The sequence below is a fragment of the Dipodomys spectabilis genome, unplaced genomic scaffold, assembly GCF_019054845.1.
Source record: "Dipodomys spectabilis isolate Male_0828 unplaced genomic scaffold, ASM1905484v1 ptg000067l, whole genome shotgun sequence".
In the NCBI taxonomy this organism is placed as follows: domain Eukaryota; kingdom Metazoa; phylum Chordata; class Mammalia; order Rodentia; family Heteromyidae; genus Dipodomys; species Dipodomys spectabilis.
Genome location: NW_024870744.1, coordinates 5665225 through 5682309, shown reverse-complemented (window position 1 = coordinate 5682309; position 17085 = coordinate 5665225). Strand labels below are relative to the sequence as shown.

Below are 17085 nucleotides of genomic sequence, written 5' to 3'. Positions count from 1 at the left end.
CTGATAGAGTGAAGACAGTTTATTCTTATAGTATTTTAAAAAAGTAACTCTAGGGGCTGGGAAGATGGCTCAGTGGTAGAGCACTTGCCTTGCATACCTGAGGCCCTGGGTTCGATTCCTCAGAACCACATAAGCAAAAAAGAAAAAAGCTGGAAGTGGCGGTTGGCTCAGGTGATAGCATGCTAGCCTTAAGCTGAAGAGCTGAGGGACAGCGCCCAGGCCCAGAGTTCAGGCCTCATAACTGGACCCCCCCCCCCAAAAAAAAAGTAACTCTAAGTTTTCCATATTATAAATTCTCTTTGAAAGATTAGTTTTGTTTGTAATAGTTGTCATTTAAGTAGTTATAGGAATGAAAGAAAGGTATACTCAATAACATTCAAATTTGTACTTTGTCATTACATAAACAAGTATATTCACTCGGTTTTTAAATCTCGATTATTATTTGATAACTACATAATATAATTTGGTTTGCATGAGATATTCATGCTTTTTCTATAAGCAACTTGAGATTATTCTCTGATTTCCTTCTGGAGCCTATGATTACTAAAGTTGGTAATTTAATAACTATTTTAATGGGAAAGAATAAAAATTCATATTGCACGCCCATGTATGTGTAACATTATCTCAGTACCTTGTCAGTTTCTTCTCTTGTGTCGTTCTAACTGCTAATTTTTGTTGTATACAGAGAAATATCATAGGTAACAGAATACTTCTTCAAGTTGAATGAGTTCAGATTGACATCGACTGACAGCTTTAATCCCAAACAAGGAGTGGTAGTTAGTGGCCTACAGCTCACAGGTCACTTCGTAAAGTAAATATAATGGTTGTTGAGGCCATGATGTATGTGAGATGATGTGTGTGAGTAACAAAGGGCAACCTTAACCTTGCTTTGTGTTGTTGGTGTGATAGAAGGGTATGGTGGGTAGTGATGAGAACAGATGTCCTTCCTGCCTGCAGTCATTAGGACCTGTGCTTATCCTTCCCAGAGCAAAGTAACAAACTAGAAGTGTATCCATTTTAAGTTGTAAAACGGTTTAGTCAGTGTTTCAAATACCAGCTATTAAATGGCTAGACTGCTAAGCATTATGTATCCAGCAGCATCTTGTTCAGTAGTAATATTTTTTATGAGAAAGTTTTTGTGACTTGAGTACTTATGTGCCACACTCTGTGCTAAGTGTTTTACATGTCCAGTCCTGTTTGTTTGCCCTTTTGACCCTGTTGGCTCTTCTTGCAGCTTTCAGTGGGAAGGGAAAGAACACTGAGGCTTAGAGACCTCTGAAATAGGATGTGATACTCAGTGGCTGAGCAGGGATGCGAACCATGTTTGGTTGACTACAAAATTCACACATTTAATATTGTACTGTGATAAATTCCCTCATCTGCAGAGTGTGTGTGTGTGTGTGTGTGTGTGTGTGTGTGTGTGTGTGAGAGAGAGAGAGAGAGAGAGAGAGACAGACAGACAGAGAGACAGAGATAGATTTCTGGGCTTGAACTCAAGGTGGAGCGCCATCCTTTTTTTTTTTTTTTCAAGGCTAATGCTCTACCACCTGAGCCACTGCTCCACTTCTGGCTTTTTGATGATTAATTGGAGATGAGAGGCTCCTGCTCTGGCTGGCTTCAAAGTGCCATCCTCAAATCTCAGCCTCCTTAGTAGCTAGCATTACAGTGCTCAGTGGGTCACTTGCTTTTGATAGGACTAAAGGGGAAGGTCTGTTGCCCCGTTAAAAGTTATAGACCAGTGTCCCTTCCTCTACACTTTATGTCCTATAACCACTAAAATACAGATGTGGCATTTGCTCCAGAGTCTTCATTAACTCAGCTTAAAGCCTAGCCAATCACTTGAGATAGGCCTAAGTCTTACAGGTGGCCTATGTGCTGTCTATGGCATGTCACTTTATTAAATTTCTGTGTTAGAATATTCTTTACACTTCACTGGGAATTTAACTTTAGGTGTTACATTAAAAATGTTTAAGGAATTCTGATTCGTAACCTGCTAACTGCTGGTTAGGCTGGGCATCAGTCTGAGCTGGTACCTTCAGCACCCAGCAGGATTCCATTAGATGTTTTCCAAGGTCTTAAATTTGGAGACAGAGGTCAAATCCCCTTTTAATATCTGTGAAAAGTTATAGAATAATGTCCCTTTCTTTACCACTCCTGCACAGATGGGCATGAGTAAATGTTTCTTGCTTTTATCCCTCTTTCTCCTTTTGAGACTGGTAGTTTTTTTTCCCTTTAGTGGTCATCAGAGTCATCTCAAAGATGAAAACCCAGCCAGGCACTGGTGGCTCACGCCTGTAATCCTAGCTACTCAGGAGGCTGAGATCTGAGGATCACAATTCAAAGCCAGCCTGGGCAGGAAAGTTCGTGAAACTCTTTATCTCCAATAAACCACCAGAAAACTGGAAGTGGCACTGTAGCTCAAGTGGTAGAAGCTCAAGTGGTAGAGTGCTAGCCTTGAGCTGAAGAGCTGAGGGACAGTACTCAGGCCCAGAGTTCAAGCCCCATGACCGACAAAAACAACAACAACAAAAAAAACACCCAAAGTTTGCCTGACCCCCTCACTCCCTCCCCACTTTCTGTTTCCTTCCCCTTCTCTTTTGTCCCCCTCCTCTCCTTCCTTCCTTCATTTCTGTTGTACTGGGGTTTGAACTCAGGGCTTCACACTTGTGGGCTGGACCTCTTTCACTTGAGCCATATTTCCAGCCTAACAATTTGCATTTCTAACAAACTTCCAGTTGACTGTGATTGGTGGTGTGAGAGGGTCACATGGTAAGAACCACTGTCCTATACTGTCAGAACTGGTGCTCTTCTACTCTAGATCACTTCAGTGTTGGTCCTATAAACTTGAAACCTTATGGACACCTCACACAGAGTTTGATCATATTTCTCTCGGGAGCTTTTGTATGGTGACTTTCTGATATACAAGTGATCTATTCGACCTGTGTTTTCTTGGTAAATAATTTTGTTCATTTGAATAGAAGGTCAAATCATAAATATTATTTGTAGAAGAGATAATATGCTTTACCAGTATTAAGCTGTGGCTTTTCAGGCATGTTATTAGAGAATTCCTCACCTTTGGAATAGGATGTAAGCTTTAGCCAACAGTCCATCAAGGTCCCTGAGGGCAGACATTTTGAATGAAGAATCTGGCAAGTGAGAATGGAGTATCTGACCCAGCTCCTATGACCTTGAGAGGGACTACAACTGCATCCATAAGAGAATTGGACTAAATGTCTTATACTTTTTAGGTGGATTAGTGCTGAAGGCAACTTGGTTTACTTGATACAAATATTACTCTATGATACCATCTTAAAATTCCTGAGCTAGAGCCAAATACTATCCTAATAGTGTGATTTTCTGCTGTAGCTGGTTCTGCCCTGTCTAGCTAGACTATCCTTGATGACACAAAGTAGTCCATTGAAGCATGAGTCTGTGTCGAATTTTTTTCCCCCAATCCTTGGGCTTGAACTCAGGGCCTAGGCACTGTCCCTGAGTTTCTTTTGCTCAAGGCTTGCACTCTACCACTTGAGCCACAGTGCCACTTCCAGCCTTTTCCTTCCTTCCTCCCTCCCTCCCTCCCTCCCTCCCTTCCTTCCTTCCTTCCTTCCTTCCTTCCTTCCTTCCTTCCTCCCTCCCCCTCTCTCTTTCTCTCTCTCTCTTTCTCTCTCTCTCTTTCTCTCTCTCTCTCTCTCTCTTTCTCTCTTTCTTTCTCTCTTTCTTTCTCTCTTTCTTTCTTTCTTTCTTTCTTTCTTTCTTTCTTTCTTTCTTTCTTTCTTTCTTTCTTTCTTTCTTTCTTTCTTTCTTTCTTTCTTTCTTTCTTTCTTTCTTTCTTTCTTTCTTTCTTTCTTTCTTTCTTTCTTGTTGTGGGGCCTGGGTTCTGTCCCTCAGCTCTTCAGCTCAAGGCTAGCGCTCTACCACTTGAGCCACAGCGCCACTTCCACCTTTTTCTGCTTATGTGGTGCTGAGGAATCAAACCCAGGGCTTCATGCATGGTAGGCAAGCACTCTACTACTAAGTCACGTTACCAGCCCCATGTGTTTGAGTTTTTATAGATAAAAACTTGAGTTATACCGGAGAGATGTCTTCTGTTACTTTTCTCTGTAGTTACATTTAAATGTGTGTAAAACTGTCTAAGGTGATTTGACATGCAATTACCCGTTTTTTCAGAATCACAGTCCTGAGGAAGCCTCGGGGCTTGTTTCTAGGCCACAAATCACGACATTGGTTATCCACAAGTATGAATATTCAACTAATAATTTCTGGAAAAATATTTTTAAGTACTAGCTATTAATGCTTCATAAAGGTATGTATATTCCTTAGTTCTTTCAGAGCTCATAATGTATCTTGACCAGAGCAGAGATTTGTTATTAAAAAAATGTTCAGGTCTAGCAGATGACATCCTTAACTGTTATGCTAGAGTTCATATGTAATCCTAAGCATATGAACCATAAACACAAAGGAAGAAATGAAAATGAATGGTAGAAGTAAATCAACCTGTGTTCCTTCTATTTAATCTCAGAATATCAAAGCACAGTCTTTTATTTTAATTCAAAAAGACTGCTTGTAGAGGTGAGGTTACAATGTTGCAGGAAAACAAGGGTCAAATTTTCCAGAGGAGAACATGTTTCTTTTTTCATTTGGCTGTGCAAGATAGGAAGGGGGATTGGTGCTGCTTAGGTTCTAACAAGGGTTTGTGTCCACAAGGCCCATTTTAGCTTGGGTGGTTAACCTGCTGAATCTCACATTACTGACCTAAGTAATGTAATTGTGCCCAGTCCTGCCCCATATAGCACACTTTAAATATACATGAAAAAGTAAGTGAACACTTAAAAATAATAAATAACAATGGGGAAATTGATGCTAATTCAGTCCTATTACCTTCGAGGTATATGTGTCTGTGTGTCTGTCTGTGTATGTATGTATCAGTACTGGGCCTCATGTGCTCATGGTGCATGGAGCCATCCCTCCAGTTCCAGCTTTTTGCTGACTTCAAATTGTGATCCTCAGATCTCAGCCCCCTGAGTAACTGGTATTATAAGTGTAATGCCTGATGAAGTTGAGTGTTAATGTTTAACACTTGACAAAACCCCCTCTGATTGTATGGCAGTGTCCTGTCTAGGATAGTTATCTTGGCTGGGCAATCCTCAAGATCTCATTGGTGTGAACTCCCCAAGTGTATTTCATGTGACACTATGATTACCTGGTCATCTAGAGCAAAAGGTTTTATATGTTTGAGTTGCTCAATCTTCTTGTTTGACTTTGCCCAGGACCATGTATTTCAGAGCTTGTTCTGTTCAAGCTCCTCTGTGCTCAGTGCAAGTAGGTGTATATGGAAGAGAAGGCCTTGTATTGACGTGGTATGTTCATTCCAGGAATGGCTGGTGGAGAAGCTCAGGCAATCTTAGGGACCTGAAAAGGCCTATTGTGTGCCAGGTGTCAATATAGGTATGAGGGTCCTAAATGTGTGGCCCCTGTCTTCTAGTCAGTCTCATGATTAGATCATACCTAAGCCATTTTTAAAAGTGTTTATGTATACATGTTGAACATAGATAATGAGTTAATATGGACAGAAGTAGGGTAAAAGGGGGAAGAAAGAAATAGCTGTTGTAAATATTTTAGATTTGGATTTTACTGTTTGAAGATAAAATTAGGCTTTGCCTGTTTATCTGAAAGTGATTTTAACTCGTTAGTCATTTACTCAACAAGTGTTATAACACTGTGATAGCCACAGGAGGCAGACTCCTCAGTCACTCTCTGCAGCCTAGCTTCTTGTGAAAGAAACATGTTCATTGGCTAATCACAGCTGTTTTATTGGATTGTGGGATGAAACAAAGAAATATAGGCTGCTGGTATGTCAGGGGGCCTGACCTAGTCTGGGGCATGGGAGTATAGGAGGCCAAGGAAGGCTCCTCCGATGAAGTGCGTGTTCAAGCTGAGACTTTCAAAATCAACACTTAGCTCAGGAGAAGGCAGAGCAGAATCTTTTAGCATAGGACAAGGGGGTAGCTGGTCCTCAGGTTGGGACGTGATGTGATGTGGCTGGGAAATGTAAAGGTTCACATAGCAAGAGAGTCATAGGGCTGGGAGTGTGGCCTGTGAGAAGACAGAAGCACGAGTGTTGTGTGCCTTTCACTGTCCTTACCACTGGGACTTCCCTCCCAGAGCTCCTGAGTAGTGTGCATCACTCCATTTCATCCCTCCCTGCCTTAGGACATGGATGACATTGCTCCTTCTGCTCTGTACATAAGGTAATTCAAGGTTGGACACCAGGACTTAAGACAGTCAAATATTACACAGCTGAGAAACAGCAGAATTTGGATTTTAGCTTGGCACTTGCTCTAGAGTGTCTCTTGCCCATTTGTTGACAGCTCTGATAGTTAACGAAAGGCAGAGATTACAAGTTTGGAGCAATACAAAGGATTTTCCAGCAACTCACTGTTAAGAAGTACACATGTCTGGGCTGGGAAGGTGGCTCAGTGGTAGAGTGCTTGCCTTGCATGCATGAGGCCCTAGGTTCGATTCCTCAGCACCACATAAGCAGGGGAAAAAAGCTGGAAGTGGTGCTGTGTCTCAAGTGGTAGAGCACTAGCCTTGAGGTGAAGAGCTGAGGGACAGCGCCCAGGCCCAGAGTTCTGGCCCTCGACCAGACCCCCTCTCAAAAAAAGAAAAAGAAATACACGGGGCTGGGAAGGTGGCTCAGTGGTAGAGTGCTTGCCTTGCATGCCTGAGGCCCTGGGTTCGATTCCTCAGCACCACATAAGCAAAAAAGAAAAAAGCCGGAAGTGGCACTGTGGCTCAAGTGGTAGAACGCTAGCCTTGAGCTGAAGAGCTGAGGGACAGCGCCCAGGCCCAGAGTTCAGGCCTCACAATCGGAATTAAAAAAAAAAAAGAAAAAGAAAAAGAAATACACATGTCTAAAGGTATTGGTCCCAAAGGTTGTCATTGTTTATTTCAGTGGAAACCAGAGGGCACCTGTCAGAGCTAGCAGGAAGGAGTTGAGACCCAAACTCCCTCTGATCAAGTCTCACACTTTATTTTTTGTCAGGCTATTCTATATTCATATATGTGTATATGTGTGTTTTCTCCTCAGTGACCATGAAAGACACCAGGCTGACAGCACTTGAAACTGAAGAACCAATGCTCCCTGGAACAGGTAAAGTATGAGTTCAGTCCAGTGGTTGGAGGGAATTATTCAGCCTATCCATGGGTATACCGGGATGCAGATACTTCACATTCCAGGATTTAATATGTATGGTTTTAGCTCCCTTCCAGGACCTGGACTGAAGAAACTGGTCAAATTACTAATGGTTTACCAAATGCTTATTTAATACTAGGCAATGTGCTAAGTGTATTGTTTTCTTTATTGCCACTGTTTTGGTATATATTCATTTTATAGTTAAGGAGCCATGTAAAAAGGTCTTATGTAAGATTCCTAAGGTTGTATAGCTAGTAGTTGGTGGACCTTTGATTGGACCTTTGATGTGAATCAAAGCAGAATATGGTTATACCCACTAGTTAAATTGAAGTATTTATGCTAAAGTAAGTCATTTAACGTGCTTGACTCTGGCTGAGGCTTAGAATTCATTTAGATTGATACAAAGTTAAGTTTGGGGATAAATGAATGTGTTTTATTGGTATATAGAAATTGAAAGATTCCTAAAGTCCACACTATCCTTCATAAATATTGAAGTTTTGGAATTTTTCTGGATCTGAGTTTTGTCTTAGTGATCTTACCAGTGAACTCTAATTTTGAGTTCATGAGGGGAATACCAATTGTAACAGTTGTGCCTGTGCAGGAAATGTATAAGGAAAGATGAGGAGGTGTTGGGTTGATTTTCTTGGCTCAGTGATAGCCACTTACTATAGTCTATCACTCCCTCACCAAGGTCATAGGAATTAGTCTACAGAAGGTAGAAGTGTTCTCTCCTACGTGCAGAAAGCTTTCTAGTTTGACTTTTCATTTTTAGATTTTTTTTTTTTTTTTTTTTTTTGATCATGGGGCTTTAACTCTGGGCTTGGGTGCTGTCCCTGTGCTCTTCAGCTCAGGATGAGTGCTCTACCGCTTGAGCCACAGTGCCACTTCTGGTTTTCTAGTGGTTTTATTGGAGATAAAAGTCTCAGTGACTTTCCTGCCAGGGCTGGCTTTGAACCGTGATCCTTAGATCTCAGCCTCCTGAGTAGTTAGGATTACAGGTGTGAGCCATGGGCGCCTGGCCATTTTCAGATTTTTTTATGTCTTTTATATTGCATATTGTCTTTCCACCCTCTATTTTTTTTTTTTTTTTTTTTGTCGGTTGTGGGTCTTGAACTCTGGGCCTGGGTGCTGTCCCTCAGCTCTTCAGCTCAAGGCTAGTGCCCTACCACTTGAGCCACAGCACCACTTCTGGCTTTTTCTGTTGATGTGGTACTGAGGAATCGAACCCAAGGCCTCTTGCATGCAAGGCAAGCACTCTACCACTGAGCCACCTTCCCAGCCCTTAAACATTTCAATGACTTTAGTCATGTTACATTTTAATAGGCCACTTATAAAAGCTGGAAATTGTAGTGTAGGAAAAGTACTTTGTGGGAAAAGTGTGCTTCTGGATAGTCCCATGACCATGGTGTCGCATGTGTACTTGTCTCTCTATCTAGCATACCTTTTTATACAAAACAACATTCAGCACAGTTTCTAGCGGTTGGTCTTTTAGAGATTCATAGCTTGGAAAAATCTCAATGATCCTTCAGCTTCAACTATTAAAAATTGATGACAACATTTTGAAAAGATGTTTGTTAATATTTGGTCTCCATAAATTCAAAACTACAAGAAATTCTCTGAAGGCATTTTTGTGAAACTTGATTGGTGAATACAAAATATCTTTAGTCTTTTTTTCTTCTTTTTCTTAGTACTAAGGACTCAACTCAGGATCCTAAGCATATTAGGCAAGTGCTCTCAACTGAGTTACATCCCAAGTCATTTTGTGTTAACTTTCTTTTCTCTATATTCTTTCTTTTTATCTATTTATTATCTGTCATTATCTTGATTTTAGTCTTGGGGTATCTAGGAGGACTATAGGCAGGAGCTACCAGTGCCAGGTGGACTGTGGATTTAAAGTTCAACTTATTGCTGTTTGTGTTTTTGAGGGTGCTGGGAATTGAACTCAAGACCTAATGCATGCTAGACACATACTCTGCCACTTGCTACATCCCTAGCCTGGTTGTGTATTTTTTGTATAATTATTATTTTTATTTATTTATTTATTTTGGTTGGTCGTGGGGCTTGAACTCTGGGCTTGGGTGCTGTCCCTGCACTCTTCAGCTCAAGGCAAGCGCTCTACCACTTGAGACACAGCGCCACTTCTGGTTTTCTAGTGGTTTATTGGAGATAAGAGTCTCACGGACTTTCCTGCCTGGGCTAGCTTTGAACCGCGATCCTCAGATCTCAGCCTCCTAAGTAACTAGGATTACAGGCATGTATAATTATTTTTTTATATGAAATTGAGATGTCATGGTTGACTTGTGTTTTTAATCCATCCTGACAAATGGATTTCCAAACATGTTTTCGTGAAAGGCTAAAAATTAAGTAAATTCTTAAAGGTTATGGTGTTTGTAATAAATACTGCCAAATAATTCTATGAAAGTTAGAGTTCAGATATAATTTAATGAGCTGGGAATGTGGCTTAGTGATAGAGTACTTGTCTAGTATGCATGAAGCCCTGGGTTTGATTCCTCAGTGCCACCACATAAACAGAAAAAGCCATAAGTGGTTCTGTGGCTCCAATGGTAGAGTGCTAGCAAGAGAAGCTTGAACAAAAGAAACTCAGAAACAGTGCCCAGGCCCTGAGTACAAGCCCCAGGACCTCCCAAAAAAAAAAAAAAAAGATATAATTTAATGTTTGTGTTAAGTAGGTGGGTTATTTACATTGTTAAAAAACATTTGGGCCATGTGCTGATGGCTCACACTTGTAATCCTAACTACTCAGGAGGCTGAGATCTGAGGATCCCAGTTCAGAGCCATTCGGGCAGGAAAGTCCATAAGACTCTTTTCTCCATTAGAAAACAGGAAGTGGCGCTGTGGCTCAAGGGATAGAGCACTTGCCTTGAGCTTAAGAGCACAGGGACAGCGCCCAAGCCCAGAGTTCAAGCCCCATGACTGACCAAAGAAAAAAAAAATTGGCTCAAGAGTATATTCTGTTATTCATAAGATTATCCTTGAGACTCATTTAACAATAACTTATAAGTTCTTATTTTTACCAGATGCTGGTGGCTTATGCCTGTAATCCTAGCTACTCAGAAGGCTGAGATCTGAGGCTCATGGTTCAAAGTCAGCCTGGGCAGCAAAGTCTGTGAGACTTATCTCTAGTTAACCACCAGAAAACCAGAAGTGGCACTATGGCTCAAAGTAGTAGATTGCCAGCCTTGAGTAAAAAGCTAAGGGACAGTACCCAAACCCTGAGTTTAAGCCCTGGTACCAACGCACACACACACACACACACCTGGATGTTTCATCTAAAATGTTTTACTTTTTTGGGTCTGGGAAGGTGGCTCAGTGATAAAGTGCTTGCCTTGCATGTATGAGGCCCTGGGTTCGATTCCTTAGCACCACATAAGCAGAAAAAGCCGGAAGTGGCGTTGTGGCTCAAGTGGTAGAGCACTAGCCTTGAGCTGAAGAGCTGAGGGACAGTGCCCAGGCCCAGAGTTCAGGCCCCACAACTGACAAAAAAATAAAAATAAAAATAAAATAAATAAATAAAATGTTTTACTTTTTTTAGGGGGAGGCAATCCTGAGGGCCTTCCTCCTGTTAGGCAGGCACTCTACCAGTTGAACAATATCCTAGCCCTAAAATGTTTTACTTTTATTTAAATGAACATTTAAAATTTTAATATTTAATTTTAATATTTAATTTATGTTTGCTTTTTTTTTTTTTTTGTCTATCCTGGGGCTTGAACTCTGGCCCTGGGCACTGGCCTTGAGCTCTTAAGCTCAAGACGAGCATTCTACCACTTGAGCCACAGTGCCATTTTTGTTTTTCTGGTGGTTAATTGAAGATGAGAGTTTCACGGACTACTTTCCTGCCCTGGCTGGCTTTGAACTGTGATCCTCAGATCTCAGCCTCCTGAGTAGCTAGGATTACAGGTGTGAGCCACCAGTACCCAGCTAATGGTTAAATATTCTAAATATATTTCTTGTCCGCATTACTGACAGTTTGTAGATATGTGACATAAACATATAGCTCTCTGTCTGTCTGTCTGTCTGTCTCAGTCTCTCTGTCTCTGTCTCTGTCTCTCTCTCTCTCTCTCACACACACACACACACACACACACACACACACAGAGTCAAGGTTGTAAGAATAACCTCCAAGTTGACTTAACAGCTGACTGTTCAGCCTTCAAACCTTGCAAAACCAGATGCAAACTGGATGCCTGTGGAGGTGGAAACCTAATTTTGCCAATCCCTACTTCTCATGGTTGTGAGATGGTGAGTGTTCTGTATGATCATATGTGATAACTGTTTACAGAGTGCAAATTTGCTTCAAGGTTCCTCATGATTAGAAAGTATCATTTGCTAGGTGGGGCAGGAAAAGCTATGACACTCTTAACCTCCAATTAACCACCAAAAAGATTGAAGTAGAGCAGTGGCTCAAGTGATAGAGTGATACAGTCCTAAGCAAAAAAGCTCAGTGATAGTGGGCAGGCCCTGAGTTCAAGCCTCAGGATTGGCACACACACACAAAGTATCATTTATTCAAAGCTGGAACCTATGGCCTCCACTCCGCTGTGGATCAAGTGGCGGGGAGAGGCGCTATAGAGATGGTAACATTTTGAGCAGAGACCTGAAGGAGATTGTCAACCATGTGAAGATGTAGGAGAGCATTCGTTCTAGGCATAGAGAAAAAGTACAAAGGCCCTGAGTACAGACCAGTTTTCATGTGTTTAAGAAGACCAGGACTGGAGCAAGGTAATGAAGAGGCAGAGGGAGGGTATGGAGTTCACAACTGGCTGAATCAGCTGGGGCCTCAAAAGCCACTCATAACTTTGGCTCTTATTAGCTCCACAGGAAGGCACAAGTTGATTTTAAATATATTTCAGAATTTACCTTGGTTGGTGGCAACTAATTTGTAGGGAAGCATGTCTTCAAGAGAAGTTAATGGGGAGCTTATCCTGAGGAGGGAGGGCAGGGGTAGCAAAGGAGGTACAGAAATGAGTAGACTTGCTAGTGGGCTACATATGAGTGTAGAGGCTGTGGAGAAGTTTAAGGCTGTCATACAGGGCATTTACTTTAGACTCAGTGATAGCGCCTTTTATTGTGATCTAAGAGACTGGCAGAACAAGAACAACAGAGAGGGAAGCAAGTATTAAAGAACATGACTGGAAGTATCAGCTGTAGCGCTGCACAGTGGCAGATAGCCACTCATGCCACTAAGCTGTGTAATGTTGTTTATCATGTAGGGTGCAGAAAGGCATTCCCTAGATTTGCCTATCAGATTCTCCTATATGTTCTTTTCCTGTATGGTGGTTTTTTCAGAATGAAAAAGAGACTCCCCCAGCTGTGAGTGCTTCAGTATGTCTAGAGTACTGACATTGTACAGGCTGTAAAGTGTGTTTAGCAAGTGTGTGGCTTGTCTACCACTCTGTGTCTGGGTTGTTCTCCCCTTCTTCCTCTGTGCACCCAGTGAATGTTTCCATTTTCCCCCTAGAGCACCTAGAATTACTCATTGTACTTACTAAGTCTGTCTGTTTTTTTTTTTTTTTTGGTTGTTGTTGTTGTTAGTCATGGGTTTAAACTTGGGGCTTGGGCACTGTCCCTTAGCTCTTTTTGCTCAAGGCTACCAGTCTACCACTTTGAACCACAGCTCCACTTCTGGTTTTCTCATTGTTAATTGGAGATAAGACTCTCATGGACTTTCCTGCCCAGGTTGACTTTGAACTGTAATCCTCAGATCTCAATTTCCTGAGTAGCTAGGGTTACAGGTCTCTCAGCCACCAGTGCCCAGCTAAGTCTGTCTTCTCTACATAGTACTTTATATAATCTAAGAAATATTTGAACAAATTTTAAAAAGAAAGATATGACAGTTGTGAACTAATTCTAAAAACTTATGATTGACCCAGGTGCCGGTCTTGAGCCACAGCTCTATTTCCTACTATTTGCTGGTTAATTGGAGATGAATCTTAAGGGAAAAAAAATCCCCTCTGTACAGTGTTTTTACAATAAAATACATATAAAAATGTTAAAAAAAAAAGAGTCTTCAGAATTTTCCTGCCTAAGTTGGCTTCAGATTGCCATCTTTAGAACTCAGCTTCCTGAATAGCTAGGATTACAGGCTTGAGCACTAGTGCCTAGCTATGATTTAGGGCTTTTTAGTATGTCAGAAAAGTTTGATTTGTTTTGTTTTGTTTTTGGGTCCAGTCGTGAGGCCTGAACTCTGGGCCTGGGCGCTGTCCCTCAGCTCTTTAGCTCAAGGCTCCGCTCTACCACTTGAGCCACAGTGCTGCTTTCGGCTTTTTTCTTTTTGCTTATGTAGGGCTGAGGAATTGAACCCAGGGCCTCAGGCATGCAAGGCAAGCGCTCTGCCACTGAGCCACCTTCCCAGCCCCAGAAAAGCTTGAATTAGGTTATTTTTCCAAGAATCTTATCCAAAGTCCAAGATTTATCTTTTTTTTTTTTTTTTGGGTCCGGTCGTGGGGCCTGAACTCTGGGCCTGGGCACTGTTCCTCAGCTTTTCAGTTCAAGGCTAGCGCTCTACCACTTGAGCTACAGCACTACTTCCGGCTTTTTTCTTGTTTCTTATGTGGTACTGAGGAATTGAACCCAGGGCCTCATGCATGCAAGGCAAGCGCTCTATCACTGAGCCACCTTCCCAGCCCCCAAGATTTATCTTTTTGTTGGAGATTAAAAAATACGATTAAGTCTAGGCACTGGTGGCCTGTTCCTGTAATCCTAGTTACTTAGGAGGCTGAGATGTTAAGGATTATGATTCAAAGCCAGCCTGGACAAGGAAGTCTGTGAGACTCTTATTTCCAATTAACCACTAAAAAACTGAAAGTGAAGTTGTGGGCTCAAAGTAGTAGAGCACTATCCTTGAGCACAAAAGCTCAGGGACACTGCCCACTCACTGGGTAGGCGCTGTCTTTGTTTAACATTGAGCTCATGTCACTGCTCTGGAGCTGTCTGTTTTAGGGGACCAGATCTGACATTACTGTCTTTGAATCTGCAGTAGATAAACTCAAAAGTCTCACTAGACTTGGAACAGGTAAGGGACAATTTTATTAAAATGAGATCTTGGAGACAAAATACTTCTAAATTTATAAGGTTAATCTGCACCACTAATGAGAAAATCTTTGTGATACATTGAAAATAGAAATAAGTATGGGGATTTAGCTAGGTAAATATGCTCTTGAAAAGTTGTCTTAAGTGATGGACTGATGATTTTTATTTTTAATCTAGTTCATAATAAAATGAAATTTATTTCTGTTTTCAGATTTGAACTCTTTTTGTAATAGTAGATGCTTACCAGTTGTGATCTCACATTTCTGAGCCCTTTAGAATCCGTTGTGATTTACCTGTAAGGTTTATACTTATGATTGGTTATCAAAAATGCATTTAGATATTTTAATTGATTTTTCCCACTGATGAATGTCTGATTCACCAATAGCCAGGTCAATGACTGTCATCGGGTTTTAGGGTAAGTGAGAGATAGATCACAGTGAATTAATTCTGTCTGCTTCTGGGGTCATTGCTACTTTGCCAGCTTTGAAGAAGTTTAACTCTTGAGTTGGGTTTTTTATGTGCACTGAGTCAAAATTGCAGTTTGAGAATGGGCCAGGAAACTAAATTCTAACAAATATTCTATGGATACACATTCTATATGCACTAAAACTTTTAAAAAATGCTTCTGTAGCTTACTCAAAGAAAAGCAAATAGGAATATATTTTAATGTGGTTACAAATGACACATACAATCACTGGTCTAGGATTGGCCCTGTGTATATTGTGTTTTGTTTGGTCCATCGTGGGGCTTGAACTCTTGTCCTGAGCACTGTCCTTGAGTTCTTCAGCTCAAAGTGAGTGCTCTACCACTTGAGCCACAGCAGCACTTCCCGTTTTATGGTGGTTTATTGGAGATAAGAGTCTCAGGGACTTTTCTGCCCAGCCTGGCTTTGAACCTTGATCCTCAGATATCAGCCTCCTGAGTTAGGATTACAGGTATGAGCCACCTGCACCATGCTTTGTGTATATTGTTTTAACATGTGACCTTAGCAAAATTATTTAGCCTTTTTAGGTATCCAGATTGCCATTTGTAAAATAAAGATCTACTCTGTTACATTCCGTAAAGCTGTGCTTGACTTGTAAATTTATCAAAAATAAAATTATTCACATACTCCATCTTCTATCAGCAGCACATATGATAGTTTGTCTTGCAGGTATTTGTCTCTGTGTATGTGTGTGTGTGTGTGTATGTACGTGCATGCACGTGTGTTTGTGTAAAAATGGAGCCATTTCTCACACCATCCATCTTTCTTGCAGTCTGGTAGCAGCCCTAATGAAGAGACACCCCAGCCTTTAACACAGGTCCTGGACCCAGCACAGCAGTGTTGAGCAAGAGAATGGCCCAGCCAGCGAATGTCGGGGAGCTGCTCTCCATGCTAGACTCCACCATGCTGGGCGTGCGTGATGATGTAACAGCTGTCTTTAAGGAGAATCTCAATTCTGGTAAGTCAGAGGATGTCCTTTTTAGCTTATCTGTTCGCAAAAAGAGATAGATCTAGAGGCAACTAGAATTTGGAGGACAAATTTTAGTTTTTGTCTTTGTAAGAAAGTTTTATTTTCATTTTCATTTTCTTCTTCTTCTTTGTTTTTTTTTTGTTTTTTTTTTTGTAAGTCTTAGGGTTTGAACTGTGTCTGAGCTTCTTTTGCTCAAGGCTAGCACTCTACCACTTGAGCCACAGTGCCACTTCTGGCTTTTTCTGTGTATGTGGTACTGAGAAATCAAACCCAAGGCTTCAGGCATGCTAGGCAAGCACTCTTACCACTAAGCCACATTCCCAGCTCTGGAAGAGAGTTTTTAACTACTAGAAGAGAGCAGATATTAATGGATTGCACTGTATGTGTTTCATATGTTTAGTTCTCAAATATATACACAAAGAAGCAAGAATCCTGGAGTAAACCCATGAATCCTGTTTCAAGGTTTCTGCCACTTACAAAAATAATTTTGTTGTTCTTATGAAGGTATTCAGAGGGATTACCATTTCATAAGTCAGATAATGAGTACATTTCTTTTTTGGACAGTGTCACACCTTCCTTTGCTTTTCCCTAGTTTCCTCCACCTATCCCTGACCACAATTTACATAGGTAGTTTCTGCCATTTTCTCTTACCTCTCTGACTTTCTCCCACCTAGAGAATTTTAAAAATCATGCATCTTGTTTCATCTGTAAATCTTTTTTTTTTTTTGGTCTTACTTTGCTCTGGTGCTGGTACCAGAACTTGATCTTAGGGGCTTCAAACTCTCAACCAGTTTTTTTGCTTAAGGCAAGTGCTCTACTACCACACTTCCAGTCCCACCTTTTTGTTTGTTTGTTAGAGAAATGAGTCTGTCAGTTTTGTCTGCCAGGGCTAGCAGACAAACTGGTCAAACCATGATTCTTAGGTCTCAGCTTCCTGAGTAGCTAAGATTATAGGTTTGAGCCACCAGTGCCTAGCACATGTATGGGTTTTTGAAAAAAAAAACCTTTTAATTGTTATTATAAAGGAGATGTACACTGAGGATTGTGGTTTGAAGCCAGCCCAGGCAGAAAGTCTGTGAGACTCTTATCTCAATTAAACTACTTTGAAAAAGCCAGAAGTGGCATTGTGGATCAAGCAGTAGAGTGCTAATCTTGGACAAAAGAATCTCAGGGGGCTGGGAAGGTGGCTCAGTGGTAGAGCGCTTGCCTTGCTTGCCTGAGGCCCTGGGTTTGATTCCTCAGCACCATATAAGCAAAAAGAAAAAAGCTGGAAGTGGCATTGTGGCTCAAATGGTAGAACACTAGCCTTGAGCTGAAGAGCTGAGGGACAGCGCCCAGGCCCAGAGTTCAAGCCCCATGACCGGACCCAAAAAAAGAAAAAGCTCA

At 41.3% G+C, this 17085-nt stretch overlaps 1 protein-coding gene across 4 annotated transcripts in view; it reads left to right on the top strand.

Moving 5' to 3' along the window:
- The window catches only part of Tsc1 (TSC complex subunit 1), a 68256-nt gene that overhangs the window by 3954 nt on the left and 47217 nt on the right, over positions 1–17085 (top strand). For all 4 annotated transcript variants that reach the window (XM_042681047.1, XM_042681044.1, XM_042681045.1 and 1 more), the window contains exons 2-3: positions 7091–7153; positions 15502–15687. In XM_042681047.1, the coding sequence (XP_042536981.1) occupies positions 15582–15687 (106 nt within the window). In that variant the 5' untranslated portion in view covers positions 7091–7153; positions 15502–15581. The remainder of the gene's footprint in view (positions 1–7090; positions 7154–15501; positions 15688–17085) is intronic.